Below are 21,535 nucleotides of genomic sequence, written 5' to 3'. Positions count from 1 at the left end.
GAGCAGCCATGAAGGACACACAGTGAACAAGATGAATGGCAGTTTGTTCTGAGGTTTAACAGAATAAATACCAACCTCAATTAAAAGATCTTTGGAATATTTTCCAAAAAAATAGAGGGCATGATCTTCAAAAGCTGCAGAATCTGGAGCAAAAGTATCACCTTTAATATCAGAGCCTACAAATTAAATAAAAACATCATGGAGTACAGAAAATACTGATGTAACATACATATCATAAAACAAGCAATAGAAGCAATTATATTCATTTTAACCTGAATTTGTCCAAGGTGTAGTTTATGCTCCAGACCAGGCTGAATGCCTGCAAAAAATGTGGGCTTACGTGGAGGCCAAGCACCAAGTAACTTTTGTGTCATCTGCAGCTTGGGCCTCTTTCTAGGGCCTCTAATACAGGCTATGACTGAGGCCTGGCCTACACTACGCGTTTAAACTGATTTTAGCAGCGTTAAACCGATTTAACGCCGCACCCGTCCCCCACACTACGAGGCCCTTTATATCGATATAAAGGGCTCTTTAAATCGGTTTCTGTACTCCTCCCCAACGAGAGGAGTAGCGCTAAAATCGGTATCACCATATCGGATTAGGGTTAGTGTGGCTGCAAATCGACGGTATTGGCCTCCGGGCGGGATCCCACAGTGCACCACTGTGACCGCTCTGGACAGCAATCTGAACTCGGATGCACTGGCCAGGTAGACAGGAAAAGCTCTGTGAACTTTTGAATTTCATTTCCTGTTTACCCAGCGTGGAGCTCTGATCAGCACGGGTGGCGATGCAGTCCCAAATCCAAAAAGAGCTCCAGCATGGACCGTACAGGAGATACTGGATCTGATTGCTGTATGGGGAGACAAATCTGTTCTATCAGAGCTCCGTTACAGAAGCGATGCCAAAGCGTTGAAAAAAAAATCCAGCTACACAGTGCTGCGTGACAAAACATAAATGGAAAGCCAAAGAATCAATGGACGCTCATGGAGGGAGGGAGGGGGTACTGAGGACTCAGCTATCCCACAGTCCACAGCAGTCTCATGAGTATTTGCATTCTTGGCTGAGCTCCCAATGCCTGTAGGTTCAAACACATTGTACGGCATGGTTCAGGTAATAGCTTAATTACTTCCTCCCCTCCTCCCCCCCGCCGTGAAAGAAAAGGGAAAAAAAATCATTTTTGACTGTTTTTTAATGTCACCTCTATGTGTAACTGAATGCTGCTTGGTAGACCGCGATGCTGCGCAGTAAAAGAGCAGTATCCGCTCCTCTTCCCTCCCCGGTGGCAGAACGGTACTATATACTGATAGCTGCTTGAGTACTCCTGGCTGCCTCAGCTGAGCTGGCCGGGGGCGCCTGGTAAAAATAGGAATGATTCCCGGTCATTCCAGTAAGATGGTACAGAATGGCTGGTAACCGTCCTCATCATAGCAACTGGGGGCTGAGCTCCATCAGCCCCCTCCCTTTCACGTGTAAAGAAAGATTCTGTACTCGCTGGACTATCATAGCAGCGGGATGCTGGGCTCTTCTCCCACATCGCTTAATGTCCCTGCCTGGACTATCATAGCAGCTGGAGGCTGCCTCCTCCTCATTTTATCTCACTAACAAGTCAGTGTTTCTTATTCCTGCATTCTTTTACTTTCATGAACACAAATGGGGGGGGGGGGGGGAGAGAAACACTGCCACGTAGCCCAGGAAGGTGGGAGGAGGAGGAAGCAATGGGTGGGGTTGTTGCAGGGGCACCCCGTGAATGGCATGCAGCTCATCATTTCTACGGGATCGACACCGGAGTGGCTGTTCTCTCTGGTTCTCTGATATAACTTGGTTCTCTAGTACACTTGCCCCATATTCTTAGGCAGGACTGACTATTTTTAGATACCATAAAGGAGGGATTGACTTGGGGAGTTATTCCCATTTTGCCTTTGCGCCCCAGGCTGACCTCAGCCAGGGCACCGCATAATAGCAAGCATAACCGTACAGACGACAGATCTAGCCGTCATCGCATTGCCAATTACAATGGCAGCAACCGGTACAGAAATGACTGATAACCGTCTCTGCTATCATGCAAGATAATGCGCTGTGTAGCGCTGCAGTATCGCCTCTGTCAGCGGCATCAGTACACATACGGTGCAGTGACAAAAGGCAAAACAGGCTCCATGGTTGCCATGCCATGCGCGTCGACTGGCAATCCAGGGAATAAAGGGCGCGAAATGATGTTGCCGTTCTTCCTGCAGGAAGAATGACTGATGACATTTACCCAGACCAGCCGCGACAATGATTTGCCCCATCAGGCACTGGGATCTCAACCAGAATTCCAAATGGGCAGGGAGACTGCGGGAAATAAGGATTAGCTAACAGAATAGCTACCCACAGTGCAACGCTCCGGAAATCGACGCTAGCCTCGGACCATGGACGCACACCGCCGAATTAATGTGCTTAGTGTGGCCGCGTGCACTCGACTTTATACAATCTGTTTTACAAAACCGGTTTATGTAAAATCGGAATAATCCCATAGTGTAGATGTAACCTGAATCATGTAGATTTTTCTGCATAACACCTAAAATACTTTCCTATCCATCCACACAGTGAAAATCTTGTGCAGGCTCTTATGTCTGTTACTAAAACATTCTTCTCTTTGGCCTGGACAAATGCAGTCTTGCCCCCCTTGGATTCAAGTAGGAAGTTGCTGCAAAGATCATTTCCTCTGCTGGTTGTTTTGACCGCATGACGTCTCTTTTTACATCCCTTCACTGGGCTCCCTCTCCTACAGCACATCAAACATAAGCCACTTGTCCTCACTTTCAAGGCCCTTCATGGGCTATCCCCACCCTACCTGTCATCTTTCATTCACTACTGAGATGTCAACTCCTGCCTCCAATTAGTCTGTGATGCCAGACTCCATTGTCCATTTGTTAAAAATTTCAAACAAGCGCCTTTCTGCCTTCTCCCACATTTCCATGATACTCAGGAGGAAGTCCCCATAAACATCTGCAAAACTGTCTCCCTCTCATCCTAAAAAAAAAAAAAAAAACCCAAAAACCACACACCCATCATAGAAAAGGAGAGTTTTAAGATACCGACACAAAAAACTTGATAAAGTCTGATATACTGGAGTGCTGAGATCGATGCCTTTTATGCTGACCAATATCGTCTCATTGTTTCCTGTTCTCCCACCCTCTCTCTGGGCTTGTCTACACTAGTGCTTTACAGTGCTGCAACTTTCTCGCTCAGGGGTGTGAAAAAACACACCCCAGTGCAGCAAGTTTCAGCACTGTAAAGCACTAGTGTAAACAGTGCACCAGTGCTGGTAGTCACTCCCCTTATGAAGATGGTTTTATAGAGTGCTGGGAGAGCTCTCTCCCTGAGCTGTGCCACGACCACATAAGGCGTGTTAAAGCGCTGCTGCAGCAGCATTTTAGCATTGCCAGTGTAGACTAGTCCTCTGTCTATATCCATCTGTTGTCTCTTGCCCTATATTTAGATTGTAAGCTGCTTGGAGTGGGCACCATCTTTTAGATCTGTCTTTGTACAGTGCTTAGCACAATGGGATCCTGGTGATTATGGTAGTACATGTATCACCATCATCAACAGCAGATCAAATCCCTCCCAATGGTGTCAGCCTGACGCATCCTTCTGGAAGTGAAAGACAGAGATAGATACCTTCAGAGCCTATCAAAGTCGTCGTCTCCTCCCTCCCCCCAGAGATTAAGTAACTGGATAGAATTCTGGCTCCATGAGATCAATGGGAGTATTACTACTGACTGCACCAGGGCCAAGATTTCATCATGCTATTTTCTGTGCCTCTCCCAAAACCCTGACACCCTTGTGAGTTATGACTGAAGCTCTAGATCCAACATCAGTTCTCTGCAGGACAAAGCATTTCACTAGCAATAACAGAAGAGAACAGCAGCCATACTAGGTCAGACCAAAGGTCCATCTAGCCAGGTATCTGTCTTCCAACAGTGGCCAATTCTAGGAGCCCCAGAGGGGAAGAACAGAACAAGAAATCATCAAGTGATCCATTTACTCTTGCTCATTCCCAGCTTCTGATAAACAGAGGCTAGGGACACCATTCCTGCCCATCCTGGCTAACAGCCATTGATGGACCTGTCCTCCATGAATTTATCTAGTTCTTTTTTGAACCCTATTATAGTCTTGGCCTTCACAATATCCTCTGGCAAGGAGTTCACACAATACACAGTCAACCTGTGGAAGAAATACTTCCTTTTGTTTGTTTTAAGCCTGCTGCCTATTAATTTCATTTGGTGACCTCTAGTTCTTGTGTTATGAGGAGTAAATAGCATTTCTTTGTTTACTTTCCCCACACCTGTCATGATTTAATAGACCTCTATCACATCCTCCCTTAGTCATCTCTTTTCCAACATGAAAAGTCCCTATTTTATTAATCTCTCCTCACATGGAGAGGAGACACAACCAAGCCAGCCTGGTATTAAGGAATCTTATAAATGGAAGACTAACTTGGTAATTACTGTTATCAGTTTGTTACTCAAACTGTGTTATATTCAAACTATGTTATCACCGTTGTAATTTTAATTGGACAAGATTTTGATTCCGATTCACTACTTTAAAGCAACCCTTGTTCTACTTAATAGCAGCTCACATACTACAAACAGTTTAAGAACCGCATCTGTACAGAACTGTTGTAGATGCATTTAAATGCTATGGTATGTAAATCTAAATTCACAGATTACAAAGAACAATCATTTCCACTTCAGATTCAGGCATGTTTGTTCTCTGACTTAAGTTATTGTCCAAACTTGTTACAGAGACATTCCGAGACTGAACTGTGATGAGGGATATCAAGTATTTGTTAGAGACACTAAGATTTAAGAAGGCAGAATTTATTTATCAACTGAAACAATATTGGCTTAACAGAATTCTCAATTGCAAAAAAGAGTTGTCATTTAGCAACAGAATGAAGAGACTTCTATTATTTATCTCTGTCCACTACATTCGAACATACTTTTTCAAAGTACAAATTAGATATTTAAACTTAATGTCACCACATATTGCACAGTACCTAGCAACCACGCATATAATCTTCTATTTAGTGACATGTCTCTCCTCAAGACTGTCTGTGTAGCTGCTGAGAGAATATGGACTACATCAGACCTGAGCAGTGGAATAGCACTTTCACTGTAGTCCTAGACAAAGAATAAAGACATTTAGCTGTAGGTGAACTGTAAAATTCACAATTAAGCTAATTTCTAATGGCTACCAGTAACCGATATAATACTGACAAAGATCTATTAACAGATCTAGCCTACTAAAGGAGAACAGGGACAAACCATCAACAACCTGCAATTTAAAAATCTCAGTAGAAATTGATCCACTGAAGTCTTCCTTTAAAATTGTGTGGTCATTTTCAAATATTTATTGCATAACCACAATTAAGATATCAAGCCTAATTAAGAATTAACCAATTTTGTTACTCATTAACAAATTAAATCAGCTAAGATCTTCAACACTAGGATGATGCTAGGAGACAAACTAGCAAAAAGTAATAGGGGAAAAATCTATCTAATGATGCACCAAGTATTTGATTTTTCAAATACTGCGTAAATATTTTAATTTAGTCCAGACAGCCCCAACCACTTAAGAACTCTTAGCTGAGAAAAATAAAAATATACAGTTAATTTCCTATACATAGTTGCTCAGGTCTGAGCTCTTCACATTTTATGTTAGCAACCCCTAAGTGTGTGTTTAAGAACACCAGCGGTGTCTCAGGCCTAATGGATGGTAACCACTGTGTGCCACTCTGGGGAACAAAGTGGATGCCTCACCCTGCTGAAGTCCACAGCCAAACTAGTGACTGCAAATGGTGCAGGATTAGACCCCAAGGGTATGTCTACATGGGGAGGGGAAGAAAGGGAGTTAAAAACAAAAAACAAAAAGCCCCCACAAGCGTGCAGCAGCAAGTCTCAGAGCCCACGTCTACAGATTTGTGCTTGCGGACCTCATGCTATGGCACCAAAAATAACCATGTAGATATTCCAGCCTGGGCTAGAGCTCAGGGTTTGAAACCCACTCCTCTCCCAAGGCTTCAGAACCCAAAGTCCAACCCAAGCAGAAATGTCTATATGGCTATTTTTATGGACACAGTGTAAAGCTTCATGAAGTCGAGTTTGTACAACTGAGCTCTGAGACTTGCTTCTGCAGGGTTTTTTTTTTTTTTTTTGGGGGGGGGTGTCATAGAGACATATCCTCAGAAAGAGAAAATAACTGGTGTGTATTCACAGGAATATCTAGATTATGTAGGACCCTACAAGAATCTTCCCTCAGAAAGATCTTATTCTTCCACCAATAAAACGTAATCATAATGACATTCAAATAATGTTCTTACCAAAGATGTATAAAATGGGAAAAAGAAGAGAAGCACTTCCAAAGTGTTTCTTTGCACAAGAACATTTGAATCCAATACTGATACACGCAAAGATTTTACCTGTAATTTGAAAAAGAGACATAAAACCATTTTATTTATATTTATAATCATTACCTGTTATAAATATTGTTGATAGGTATTAAATATTTTAATTATTTATTTTATCTTCTAATAGGAATACCAACATCAGTACCTTTACTTGGTGTGACGTTATAGGATTAAAATGTGACCATGTATATCAGTATAACAGCTACCTCTGTTATACAATTGCAACAAATCTTGTACAAAGCATGTCATGTAAAGTGTCAATGGAAAAGTTGTGATTTGCTGAATAGGATTATCCTGTTTGTATGTGTTTATCTTTTTTGTACCTGAAGTTATGAGTACACCTCTACCCCCATATAACACGGCCTGTTATAACATGAATTCGGATATAACACGGTAAAGCAGCACTCCGGTGGGGTGGGGCTGCGCACTCCGGCACATCAAAGCAAGTTCGATATAACGCAGTTTCACCTATAATGCAGTAAGATTTTTTGGCTCCCGAGGACAGCATTATATCGGGGTAGAGGTGTATTAACTATATACCTATATTTCAAATGTGTTTGGTCCTGTGATAACTAAGGGTACGTCTACACTGCCGATTATTTCGAATTAGCTTTAAACCGATATTACAAAACAGATCTAATAAAATCGGTTTAGCCGCGTCCCATGGGATCCCCGAAATCGATGTGTTGCGTCGCATGCGATAAAGCTACCATCGATTTCAGGAGACGTGCAACTGTGGGTAGCTGTTCCCAGCTATCCCATAGTTCCCACTTCCCGTGTTGAGAAGCACGTGCCTGATGGCAGAAAACACTGCCCGGTGTGTGCTGGGTACAGCCTCACCGCGTGTCCTCCTTTGTGAAAGGCAGAGCAGACATACCCTTTGGCGCCTTTTCGCGAGTGGCATGAGCAAAACGCCATAGCACCAGCAATCTTTCCTTTTTTTTTTCTATCGTGATGGTGGGGGGAAATAAAACTGAAGAGCTGTTCCTGAACCACGCCAGACAGCTTGTTTGAACTACAGACATTGGGAGCTCAGCCAAGAATGCAAATAATTTTCAGAAGACTGCTGTGGGACTGTGGGATAGCTGGAAGGGGTTTTTTCCCCCCCCTCCAAGTACCGCCTCCCTCCCTTCATGAGCCGTCCATTTGAGCTCTGGCTTCCCCGTTACCTTGTCACACCAGCGCTGTGTATCCTGGAGTTTTTATCAAACGCTTTGGCATTTTCCGTGTTTCTGTAACGGAGCTGGAATACAACAGAATTTTGTCTGCCCTACAGCGATCAGACCTAGTATCTCCCATACGTTATGCTGAAGCTCTTTTTCGATTTCAAACTGCCAGTCGCCGCCGTGCTGATCAGAGCTCACGCTGGGCAAGCCAGATGTAATTCAAAAGTTCGCGGGCTTTTTTCCTGTTTACGCTGCCCGCTTCATCCGAGTTCAGATTGCTGTCGACAGAGCGGTCAGTGCTGCACCTCTGGGATGCCTGCCCGGAGGCCAATACGTCAAATTTCGTCCACATGAACCCTAATCCGAGTTATCACTAATCGATTTAGCGCTACCCTCTCGTGGGAGGAGTTCCGAAAATCGATTTAAGGAGCCGTTTACTCGATAATATGACGACGTCGTGTGAACGGATACAGCGTTAAATCGGTATATCAGCCATTAAACCGATTTAAAGTCGCAGTGTAGACCTGGCCTAAGTTAGTTTACATCTAGGCTAGCTAGCACAGTGTGAATGGACCATTCAAGTTTATAGCCCATCAACAAACTCAATGGGCCATGGAAGAGGCTTATCCCCGCAGGATGGGCCTTCCGGAGGACATTTTAGCCAGAATATGGGTAATGACTCCTGGTATGACTCATCACAGCATGCAACTGCATGTGACTTGCTCATGTGACTCTGGACTCCATCTTGTTCCTGTACTTTTCCACAAACTCAGGGTTTGTCTAGACTACCACTTTTGTTGGTAAAAGTTTTGTTGGTCAGGGATGTAAAAAAAAGCAGCCCCCTGACCGACAGAAGTTTCTGTGGCAAAAGTGCTGGTGTGGCCAGCGTTATGTTCGCAGGAGGGGCTCTCCTGACAACATAGCTAATGCCGCTTGTTGCGGGTGGTTTAATTATGCCGGCAGGAGATCTCTCTCCTGTTAGCCAATAGCTACTACACGGGAGACCTTACAGTGGCACAGGTGTACTGCTACAGCTGTGCTGCTATAAGGTCCGTAGTGTAGACATAGCATAAAACAGTTTTCCCTCCATATGGGAGAAAGTATAAATGGCCCTGGAACATCTCCATTTTGCCTCTCTCCTGCTCTCATCTCTGGACTATGGACTTACGCTAAAAGGAGCATTCTAATCAATGGACTGAGGACCTTCCAATCTTTCAGATGTTACCAGAGACATTATAAACCAGCAGTTCATTCCATCACTGCTTCAAAACCGATCCAAGAACTTTGCAATGCATGTATGTATTTGATTCCTTTGGGCATTTGAACTCTCTCCTTTTTTTCCTCCCCTCTTATAAATAAACCTTTAGATACTAGATACTAAAGAACTGGCAACAGTATGATTACTGGGTAATTTCTCAGCAGTTTGTCAGGCATCTGGCATCTTCAGCTGTGATCCACTGAGGCACGGCGACACTTGGAAAGCATTGAATACTACACATTTAAAGAACTTTTTTTCCACAAATAAGAGAACATAAACATGATTCATATATAACGATTAGCATTTCCACATATTTGGGTAGGCCACAATTTTGAATATCTGCTGCCTGCCAATGCATCTTGAGATGACACATCCTGTCTGATGATTAGTTATAGTTATTCCAGTATTTCTGGTAAAACAATAGATAATTTAAAACCTATGAAACATTTTTCAATTTCAAGAAATTAAATACAAGACAACAGATACTGGAGTTCTCCTGTTGGTTTACTGCGGTTTGGTTTAGTTGTATGTTATTTTAAATAATGTCAAAAGGTGCATAGTGTTAAAGTTTAAAAAAAAAATCAAGAAAATCTTAAACACAGTGTCTGATGTACAATGACAGAGAGTTTGACGTTCCATTCCTAAAGGCAAATGGAGTAAGCAAAGATGGGCATGTCAGCTTTATTTTTCATGTCTTGTCTTTTCTGATTTTAGACCAAGTCAAATCCTTAATGCTGTACTTAATATTCCTGTAACCAAAGAAATTGCAGCCCAAGGTGAGTGCAGAAATGCTGGGGTTGTAAAGGAGTTTGGTTAAAAATTGTCAAGGACATAGCACCCTTAGGCAGTTCACTCCCCCAAGGCACTGCTTCTCTACTCATTTCCCATTTTTCAAATTTTTGTCCTACTTTCTGGAGCCAAGAATTACGAGACTCTCCAGTCTTCTTCTCCTAAGCACTTCTGGACAACTGCAATAAGTAGGCAGCTAATATTAGTGGTTGCAGAGGACAGTCTTTTCACTAAGTGTAAGAATGCACTGGATCTGACCCCACCTCTCCTTTTTTGTTTTTTATAGTGTATAAAACGGATACGGATTTTGAACTGTTTGTGTACAATGCCTAACACAATAGGGCCTCAATTCTGACTGGAGTCTTTGAGCACTATTGCAATATAACTAAATAACAGGGTTAAATCAGTTTTACTCTAACAAGGCAACGCCATTCATTCCTTATTTGCATCACTGACCATGTTTTTTTAAATGACCTATTTGCCATTCTACATATTGGTCAAAGTTTGCAAGAGTTATTTTTAATTATTATTACTTCAGCTGAGATTCTCCACTCACTGAGCAAATTTTGAACTAGACATTTCATTCTCTTACTGATGCTCTTTAAAGAGATCGGGACTTTAATTTGTATGAAGAAGGATACTGTTTTCCAGTTTGTGGCAGCATTATGGTAGTTGAGAATATCCCACTAGCAATGTAATGAACTTACTGTGAGCTTATAATCAGTTCCCAGCATGTACTTCTGCTGTTTTCCAGACAACTCTCTATTGATATGACTCACAACAAATAGAGAAGCAGGAAGTCTTATAGAAGGGCTGAGCAGAACACTCCCCCAGATAGCAGCATAGAACACTTCTTGGCCTGTTAGCACAGACAGCTTCACAAGCAAAGCATCTGTTCTGCATGGGGGGGGGGGGGGGGGAGAGAAAAAAAGATTATAATATTATATTTATCTTTCCATGTAAAATATGTTAATTCCACTGAACTCTGTCACTGACTTTAAGTGCAATACTTTCAGTTTGTTAATACCGTGTAGCTCAAGGGTGGGCAAACTACAGCCTGTGGGCTGGATCTGACCCCTCAGGGACTGCCCCCCACAGCTCCCATTGGCCGGGAATGGGGAACTGAGGCCAATGGAAGCTTTGGGGGAGGTACCTGGAGGCATTGCAAGGGCAGTGCACGCAGAGCCCTCCTCCCCTCCTCCCCTTAGGGGCCGCAGTGCTTCCTGGAGCAGTGTGGGGCCAGGCAGGGAGCTTACCCTGGCCCAGGTGTGCACTGCTGCCACCCTGGAGCTGCTTTAGGTAAGCGGTGCCGGGCCAGAGCTCGAACCCCTCCTGCACCCCACCCCCCAACTCCCTGTCCTAAGCCCCCTGCCTGCACCTCGCACCACAACTCCCTGCCCTGAGCCCCTTTGTGCACCCCACACCCGTCCTGCAACCCAAACCCTCTGCCCTAAGTTGCCTGCTGCAACCCTCCTGCACTCCAACCCTCTGCCCTGAGCTGCCTGCTGCACCCTCCTGCACCCCAACCCCTGCCAAGCCCCCTCATACACCCTGCATCTCTCCTCTGCCCCAATCCCTTGCTCTGAGCCCCTTCCTGCACAGCGCACCCCCTCCCACACTCCAACCACCTGTCCTGCATACAATTTGCCCACCCAGATGTGGCCCTCAGCCCAAAAAGTTTGCCCACCCCTGGTGTAGCTTTTTTGACATCCATTTTCAATATCCTCCCTTTATTTGCATTTTCAATGTTACCCTTTCCAAGATAATTTTGCCATAATGGCAAGTGCTAGAATGAATCTTACCATTGTGCACACTCAATGGAACAATGTTTGCCCGTTTTGGCAACTTCTCTGGCAACTACCCGTTTTGCATAGATGTCACACAAACTGTAACTGGACAGTAAATAATGCAGGAGTTTCTGGTAGCTAATTACTGAACCAATTGGACTGAAAGACTCTCATGCATACTATGCAAGGACTTGCACAGAATAATAATGATTTTTAGCTGTGTGTTAACTCACTTTGGCCTGGTCTACACTACGCTGTTAAACCGATTTTAACAGCGTTAAATCGATTTAACGCTACACCCGTCCACACTACACTGCTCTTTATATCGATTTAAAGGGCTCTTTAAATCGATTTCTGTACTCCTACAAAACGAGAGGAGTAACGCTAAAATCGATATTACTATATTGGATTAGGGTTAGTGTGGATGCAAATCAATGTTATTGGCCTCATTATTTTACAGTAGCTACCCACAGTGCACCGCTCCAGAAATCGACGCTAGCCTCGGACCATGGACACACACCACCGAATTAATGTACCTAGTGTGGACGTGCACAATCGACTTTATAATATCTGTTTTATAAAATTGGTTTAAGCTAATTCGAATTTATCCTGTAGTGTAGATGTAGCCTTTGTTTCAGTGAAACACATGCATTTCAGTATCAGAGGGGTAGCCGTGTTTGCTGCTTTTACAGATCCAGACTAAGAGTCCTGTGGCACCTTATAGGCTAACAGACGTGGAGGATTTCACAGTCTAGTCAGGGGACTGTGAAGTGTGGAAATCCCTTAGTCAGAAAGAAGTATGTATCTCTCTCCACTCAAGCGAGGCAATCTCTGGGGAGCTGAAAGCCTAAAGGGATGCCCTGCTGGACCACAGAGGGGGAATACAGATGCAGTTGCCCTGAACTGTGTCAAGCTTCTTCCATCTTTAATTTCCAATTGTCTGCAATACTGCATGTAGAATGTAAAGCTTGGTTCTAATCTAACAACCTGATTCCAGCGTACATTCAGTTAGCTTATTTACTTTAAGGACCACAAAAATTTTCACTCACTAATTCTGCACAACCAATGTAGCTATGAGTATGTAAGCCACTATTCTAGTTCACATACAGCAGAATTATTAACTATATTCTGATTGTAGAAGATGTATTACTGCTGAAGCGACAGCCAGCACATCCAATGGTCCACGCCGCTTCCCGCAGCCCCCATTGGCTTGGAGCAGCAAACTGCAGCCAGTGGAGCTGCGATCAGCCAAACCTGGGGATGCGTCAGGTAAACAAACCGGCCCGGTCCACCAAGGTGCTTACCCTGGCGGGCCACGGGCCAAAGGTTGCCAATCCCTGGTATAAACCAATCTAACCACACACACACACACAGACACACACACCCTTTTAAACTCACTCTTTTGTGTAGCAGTTGTAGAAGAGGCAACACTTATACTTATCCATCTGCCTAACAGCCGGTAACTCAGCAATTAACAGCTAGTTACCAGTCACTAAACAAATGCAGCTTATTCTTGTTCACTCATAACACTAGATGCTGTCAATGTAAATAAAGCTTTTTCTATGCCTTCATGACTTGAGACTGTTTTACAAAGAAACGTTACATGAAGATAAACAAAACCATTTACAACTAAGCTCAATTCCATCATTTTTTGGGAAGGAGAACAGAATGCATCAATCTGGAAAACACATATGTACTGTATGAGACAAACATTTAGTCACCGTCTACATATAGAGAATAGTCAGTGAAATATAATTAAAGTTATCTAGTGGCGCAATTCCTGCAATAGGTTGTTGCAAAATAGTTTTGTTACGGCTATTACTTGATGGAAGTACAATCGTTACATAACCAAAAACCTAGTGACTAAGTGTACTGCAACAGGACCCCTTCAACCAGGTATCTAGCACGCATTGCTACAAAGTGTGTTGAGCTTTGTTGAACCTAACCACACTAGCTGGTCATTTTCAATATCGCATTAAGGGGCTTTGGGTGAAAAAGTCATTTTTGATAGTGAGTTTTAGAAGTGGTATATTTACTAGTGCAACCACGACCACAAGGTGGTCTTCTAGTATAGAATGCTTGCAGTCTAGATATGTACAGAAAACAGGAACCGCCCTCTATCAAAAGATTTAAGGAATGGAAAAAATACAGGCTTAGTTTAGTCTGTCAAAAGATCTCCTCAATGCCCCATTACAAATTTGAAAGGCAAGTATTCAGAAATTTTGAAAGGAGAGCTGTGCTGCTTTCTAACTATGGTGGATGACTCAATAATTTGACTTAATGCAATTTTCCCCCCAAAGTTTAACTTTTCAATTTCTTCTTATCCTTGCATTTCTTTTCTCCCTTACCCCTCCCCATATCCCCTTGCATTCATGCATCTGTCTTTCTTCTGTTCCCTTCCCACTTCAAGTATTTCACTCTTTCCATCCCATCACTCAGTAGCCCTCTATTAGACATTCTCCCTCTGGATGAGGATTTCTAGATATGGGTTCCTTCAAAATATATATATAAAAATTCAATAAATAGGGAAGTGACTGAGTATTGCATTTTATATTTCTAAAGTAACAAAAGCAATTTCACCTGTCATAAATTTCTGACCCCTCCTCCAATCCAGGCAGCAGTCCAATTACAAAGGCTTGCAGACTTGGCAAGAGGGACTTCTGCAGAGGAAGAAAATATTTCTCATACAGACCGAGAAGAATAGGCCTCACTGACATTGCTGCATTTGCTAGCAGGGGAAACAAGCCAGAGCTTTAAAAAAAGAAAAAGAAAGATTTGGTCATTTTAAAAAATAATCTATTATGAAATTTTTAAGTCTGAGTTTTCAAAGAGCAATTTACCTGTAGAGGAATAAGTCTTTGGCAAGCCATTTTGTCCCAATGATTTTAAAGATGATTTCATAGGTTTCTAGTGCTTTTAAATGCACTCCACTAGGTAAAGCTGGATGTAAGCACTGAGATAATCTCTTACTGATAATCAGACGTCTTGGCAAGAGGGAGTACTTCAGGTTACTTTGAAGAGCCTGTACAAACAGTGGGGATGGGGGAGAAGGAAGGAACAACAAAAGGTTTTGTACATGCATAACATCCAACATTAATCAGTCAATACTTTAACTGAAATAAGGTTTTGTGACAGATAATTTACTTAGTAGAATTAAATAAGGCATTCAAGAGTTTTCTTCGACAAATGCATAATATTACATTAACAGAGCAGAGATCACTAGACTTGAAGAATTGGTGTGGAAATTATTTTATTTGGAGGATGGAAGACCGAAGTCAAAGACTGAGGGTAAATGGGATAGGAATTGAGGAAGAAAAGGAAGAAATTTTCTCGGCATTCAAGGGCTGGGAAAGGAGGGAAGAGTTCAGTAGTAACAGAATCTTTCCTTGCACACAACCTGTAAGCTTTTATTTTTTTATCTCACATATAAAGATGGCTGATTTTGTTATCTCCTATTGGACAATAAAATGTAAGGAGCATGGAAATGTTTAAAGAACATGGACTACAACAATCATTACTATCTCCAGGCTCAAGACTGAAACTACAGTAAAAGTGAAGATTCTCAGAGCAGCTCCATGTAAACATACCGAAAAACTGATCATCATTTAAAAAACAATTTAGCTGGGAAAAAATACACACAAAAGTGACAGCTGCTGTGTAGAGGACTCATCACAAATCTAAATCCAAGTATGATCTCTTCTATCCATGACATAATAAAAGTTCACATATAAAATTAAGGTAAAACACATTTATGGAGCTCCCCTTCAAATTTTAGAAAGTTCATGAAGAATTCTTCTACATAATGTTTGTAATGTCTACAGCCGGAAGGTACGAGGGCTGCCTGAATGCTGGACTTTGGTTGGTACACCTTCACAATCTTAACTAAACGGCTCACACCCCCTAAATATATACTTAAATTGTTTACTCTAAAAGTTCTAACTCATCAGGAGAAAGAAAATATCTAGGCTGTAAATACTTTTTTCCTCTTGCTCTAACTTATTCAAATCAAGACAAATACCATAATATTCTATCAGTTAATTATCAATGAACTTATTTATTGACTAGTCATGAATGACACTATTCAGTAAAATCATGGAACTTGAGGTATTGCAAAAATAATGTCATATTATATAGTACGTGTCCCTTGTACAAATTTACTTTCTAATGACTGCAAGTAATCTCCCCTAGCAGAATAGGACACTTAAAAAGCCCTAGGAATAACAAAAGGAAAAATACTCTCGGCATCAGCAAAAGTTTGGTGGAGAAAGGGTGCGTAACTAATTCTCCTGCACAATAGCAAGTCTGTAATCGTTTTGTCTCTTTTGAAATTTGGACAAACATGAACAACTAGTCTACACTGTCCTAAATCCACGAGCTATGGTGCCATTCCTCAATGACAGAGCACCTGTGTGAGAGTTTTGCTCAGTGAGTGAGCTGTCATAAGAAGGGCTTTTCCATTTGAATCATAGCTTCACATGCAGGCCGCTTAATTCATAGCTTCTTAATGAGTAATCCTACACCAAGCATAGAATCATAGAAATGTACGGCTGGAAGGGACCACAAGAGGTCATAAAGTCTAGACTTCTGTGCTGAGAAGGAGCAAGTAAAACTAGACTATCCCTGACAGGTGGCTAACCTTTCTTAAAAGCCTCCAATGATGGGGATTCCACAATCTCCTTGGGAAGCCTATTCCAGAGCTTAAACTACCCATATAGTTAGAAAGTTTTTCCAATATCTAATCTAAAACTCCCTGATGTACATCAAGCCCATTACTTCTTGTCCTGCCTTCTGTGGACATGGAGAACAATTGACCAGTCCTGATCACAACAGTCCTGAATATATCGGAAGACTTACCAGCTCCCTACTTTGTCTTGTTTTCTCAAGACTAAACATGCCCAGCTTATTTTAAAACTTTTCCTCACATGCCAAGTTTTCTAAACCTTTTATAATTTTTGTTGCTCTTCTCTGAACTCTCCAATTTGTCCACATCCTTTCTAAAGTGTGGCATCCAGAAGTGGACACAGTACTCCAGCTGAGTACAATGGGACAATTATCTCCCTGTCCCAAATGTTTTATAGACGACACCTGTTAATACACCCCAGAATGATAACAGACTTTTTTGCAGTTGTGTCACATTGTTGATTCATTCAATTTGTGAGTCATTATAATTTCCAAATCCTTTTCAGCAGTACTATAGCCAAGCCAGTTACCCTCTATTTTATTAATTGTCCATTTGACTTTTTCCTTCCAAGTGTAGTACTTTACACCAGGGGTAGGCAACCTATGGCACGTGTGCCGAAGGCGGCATGCGAGCTGATTTTCAGTGGCACTCACACTGCCTGGGTCCTGGCCACCACTCCGGGGGGCTCTGCATTTTAATTTAATTTTAAATAAAGCTTCTTAAACATTTCAAAAACCTTATTTACTTTACATTCAACAATAGTTTAGTTATATATTATAGACTTATAAAGAGACCGTCTAAAAATGTTAAAATGTGTTACTGGCACATGAAACCTTAGAGTGAATAAATGAAGACTCGGCACACCACTTCTGAAAGGCTGCCAACCTCTGCTTTACACTTTTCTTTACTGAATTTCATCTTGGTGATTTCAGACCAATTCTCCAATTTGCTAAAGTTGTTTTAAGTCCTAATCCTATCCTCCAAAGACCTTGCAATCTCTTCTCAGCTTGGTGTCATCGGTAAATTTTAGAAGTCTATTTTCCACTCTTATGCATGCCATTAAATGAAAATACTGCATAGTATCAGACCCAGGACTAACCCCTGTGGGGCTCCACTAAATACATCCTCCCAGTTGGACAGCCAGCTGTGGATAACTACTTTGAATATGGTCTTTCAACTAGCTGTACATCTACCTTATGGTAATTTCATATAGATCACATTTCCCTAGCATTTCCTTAGCCTTTCCAAAATTTTATGCATGCTTAAAATTAAGTTCAATCATCAAGACTTACTCTATCCAGATTTCCTTTCACCAAACTGGAAGAATTCTGAGATTTATTAAATTATTTTTTTGAAAATGAATTCATGCCTTCAGGGTTTTTTTGGGGTGGTGGTGGAAGATTGTTTTTAAATCTTTTCCTCATTAGCAAGTTGCATCCTAATACTCTACTGAAGATGGACATTAGAAAGCAACATTAGATGAAAATACATGTATTACAGGTTAAGACTACCATTGGTTTTCCAGCAGACACAAAATGCCTTTACATCAGACTGCAGAATACATTAGAATATTATAGAAGCACCTGTCACAGTTCCATTAAAAAAGGCTGAATTGTCTTAAACTTAAATCTTGGATTCAACCACTGTGTACCTTCCCCCAAAATTGCAGGAATTATTCTTTGATTACAGATTAGAAATTTAGCAGCCTTTGTCAGGGCCTTTTTTGTCCTGAACAAGTGGAATATGGTAGGTACTTCATATTTTCCATATTGTTAAAGCTCCTTGAAATCTCATGCATAATCAACATTTGAAAGAATTCTGCTGTAATTAAGCTAAACTACTACCTATTTTATCTGTTACAATTAGAGGTTATAGACGGTCAGGTCAACAGCTCAGGATTTATTTACACAAAAATTGGCAGAGGTGAATCTTAAGCAGATTTGGTAGAACAGGTAGGTTTTATTTGAAAGATAGGATCAATAGTTTTTTGTTTGTTTTGCTATTTTTCTTAACTGAAAGTTTATCCTTCAATAGGGAGTAGCTGACAGTTAGGAGAAATAGGCATATCTGGAAGATTGAAAAAAAATCTGTCCTTTTATTTCTTTTCAGTTGTTTTTGGAGTCTTACTGAGCTAGAAATGATGGATGGCTGTTTTGCAGAGGGTAAAAGTGTGAGGAAGAGGCAGAATTAGCCAGGAAAATGGAAAGAGTAGGTGGAGCATGAATCATTTTTACTTTACTTATTATATATATAGCTACTTTAGCCATGGCAAAAGAAAACAACTAATTCAAATAAGGTTGGCTTATTGTTTTATAGAATTATAAACTTTACTTTAAGATAGGATGCCAAAAGGAAGCATGTTATTAATTGGACTCTAACACATGTCTAACTATACTGGAGATCAGCTGATATGTCAAAAGTGAGAGAGAACCAGAAGTTATGAACGAACATTTTCCAATAAGTACTTAGCCAATATTCACCAAATTTGACATTATTATTCCTAATTTGTATTGCATACAGATGTTTGTATTCTGCAAATTAACAATTAAGTAACAAAAGCCTTGTTAAGAGTACAATAGAAAATTCCTAGTCATTTTCCAGTTGCCCCCACACAACTGTCTTAAACATATCCATTAATTTGTTCTAATTCAGTAACTTTATAAATTCAACAAAATAGAAAATATTACAGCAAAGATCCAAGTCTACATTTTTGTTGTAGCCTATATTTTACTTTGCTTAATGATAGACTATGTGTTTGAGTAGATTTAGATTAGTTGCACTGTATGGGATCCAACAGTATGGCCAGTAGAAGTTGGTCAGATTATGTATGTCATTAGGAAGTGCAGTCTTGAACAAAATTCAAGGGACATTTTTAGTAAAATGTTACTATTTCAAAATAAATATAAATTGTTCTTATCAGACCTTAAACCTCTTTTCTGCCATGATGTCTACAAAAAGCAAACCATCTGTCTAAACACGGTCAAATTATGTGGTTACTGTTCTTCACGCTGAACACTGTCATTGAAATTGCTTTCTTGTGATCCCCCATCTGGTTGTTTTTATCTACCCATTACTTACAGCATTACACTTAGATCATAATCTCTTTGGGGTAGAGGTGTGCTTCTGTTATGTTTCTACAGTGGCTAGCACAGTGGGGTCCCAGGCTCAAACCATAATTATCTTCATTATAATACTCAATTTTGGAGGCAGGCATGAGAAGGAGGAAAGTGTGTAACTGGAACAAATATGCTGCACCACAGTTAAGTACTCGATTAACTTATTTTAGTAAACTTAATTGGGACGTTTGGGAATTTTATGTCACAAAACATGGCTCACAGTATGCATCCCTGACTATCTAATACTACTTGGGACTCTGAACATAAAAAGTGCTTTGCAAACGTTACCTACTACATCCTTACAACAGTTAAATGAGGTATGTAAATTAACTTCATGAAGCAGATGGAGAGGCTAAGCAGAGAGGCTAAAGGCCTGATTTTCAGAGGTACTGAACGCTCACAACTCCCTGTGAATTCAATAAAAGCTCTGGGTGCTCAGCACTGTTGAATCCAAAAGCCATAGTTCCGGGATTAAAATTGAATTAATGATTAACTAAAATTGTGATAGCACCCACACCACCCTACATGCTGTAAAATGAGTGTTGCCTGATCTATTGATTAAATTACTGATTTAGTTTCCCCATTTAGCACTCTGAAATTTGGTAGGTTCTTGTCCCAAGATCAGGCCCAGCATTAAGAATTACTGCTCAGTTGGGATCTCCAATGTGCATGGTTGCAACACTCTCTCACTTAGCACATCACACTATAGTTATAGTTTTATTAACACACTTAGCAAAGTCACACACACACCAACCCAGCAAGGCAGGTAGAGGTAATACAGAATGAGCAGAGCATCCCAATACTTACACCATCCTTTGTGAAAAACAAAACAAACAAAACCAAAACCTTGAAGCGTTAGTTATCTTCCCCCTCACCATCACCACTGGTAGTCATCCTGGCCTTTCTCAAGAGCTATATTTCTCCCTTCCCCAGCACGCAGGCTAGGATATAACCTTCATGATGTGTTACACTGATGCCACGATGCCCAATGCATATTCAGTAGGAGGTTTCAGCCTCTTTTCCTTATTTATAGTTTTTCACCTTGCTAATGTTGGCATGCCCTTCCCCCCATACGTTATTAATCCTTTTACCTAAAGCTTATTAGCATATACATCAATTAGTTACCATGGCATCCTTGTGGTCAGAGGTCCCTAACTAAAAATAGCCCAAGCAGTTATAAACTACTACCTCAGTGATTACCTACTAGCAATTTAGTCATTGCAGCAGTATCTCTCGATACCTTTTATCTAGGGTTAATCTTGGTTAGCTACTTATACTAAGGTTTTTTGGGGCCTTATGCCTTAGTTTGGTTAAGATATTGTCTTACAGGCCTTGAGCCTTGCAGGTTCATTGCATTATTGCCTTAATTTATACCTTACCTAGCAAACACCTATACTAGTCACTGCCCTGAACAACTTCTTCCTGGTTCCTAGTGCAACACTTGCAATAGACTATACATCTCTCTCCATAGCTTTAGGAATTATGACATAATTTGCCAAGTATTTTTCTGATTCTCATGAGTCAGTGCAATCTGACTGCAGTTCCTTCAGATACATAGTTGCTTATGCTCACTTAGGATACATTTTTTCCAGCTCCTTTCCAAGTAAGTGATTTAACTAGGGGGTGACAAGAATGTTAAACATCACAAACATGTCCTTGTAATTCAGCTTCTCAAATCAAATAATTTTGCTAGCAACAAGCTTCCTAACATTCATCATAATCCTACAGAGTTTTGTTCTTACAGTTCATTGAGAAACTACCAATTCTACATATCTATAAAACATCTGAACTAGTCATATAGTCTTAAGAATTTTGTTCTTTCCCCCAGGGCTGGAGCTTCCATTTAGGCGACCGCACCAGGATTTGGGGGGGTGGCATTTTGCTGCCCTCGGTGGTAATTCGGCGGTGGAGGGTCCTTCCGCACTCCAGGTCTTCGGCAGCAATTCTGCGGCGGGTCCTTCGCTCGCTCCGGGACCTGCTGCCGAAGTGCCCCAAAGACCGTGAGCGCGGAAGGACCCCCCCACCGTAGAATTGCCACCAACGACTGGGAGCACAGAAGGACCCCCGCCTAGGGCACCAAAAACCCTGGCACCGCTCCTGCTTTCCCCACGTCCAACCCATGAAAAAAAAAAAAAACAACCCATGAAAAATAAAGTTGAACATTTTGGGCCTCTCTGCTCATTTAGCTCAATTTTTTGTTGTGTGTTTTTCTTAAAAGCCCCCCTCTGCGCTCAAACAAAACAAAACAAAAAAAATCCTGCTGCTTGTAACAGTGTTTTCTCTATCTTAA

General features: G+C 41.3%; 1 protein-coding gene across 2 annotated transcripts in view; it reads right to left on the bottom strand.

Moving 5' to 3' along the window:
* DOP1B (DOP1 leucine zipper like protein B) overlaps nt 1-21,535 on the bottom strand; it is a 97,603-nt gene that overhangs the window by 52,881 nt on the left and 23,187 nt on the right. Inside the window, exons 3-8 of one of the 2 annotated variants that reach the window (XM_032778282.2) lie at nt 14,289-14,470; nt 14,029-14,199; nt 10,369-10,558; nt 6,362-6,460; nt 5,039-5,162; nt 76-176 (exon numbers count right to left, since the gene is read on the bottom strand). In XM_032778282.2, coding sequence (XP_032634173.1) covers nt 76-176; nt 5,039-5,162; nt 6,362-6,460; nt 10,369-10,558; nt 14,029-14,199; nt 14,289-14,470 — 867 coding nt within the window. Of the gene's footprint in view, nt 1-75; nt 177-5,038; nt 5,163-6,361; nt 6,461-10,368; nt 10,559-14,028; nt 14,200-14,288; nt 14,471-21,535 lie in introns of those variants that run through there. The other variant, XM_032778292.1, reaches the window with a different exon arrangement.

Source organism: Chelonoidis abingdonii, chromosome 1 (assembly GCF_003597395.2).
Source record: "Chelonoidis abingdonii isolate Lonesome George chromosome 1, CheloAbing_2.0, whole genome shotgun sequence".
NCBI classification, from domain to species: Eukaryota; Metazoa; Chordata; order Testudines; family Testudinidae; genus Chelonoidis; species Chelonoidis abingdonii.
This window is presented reverse-complemented; position numbering and strand designations above follow the sequence as displayed.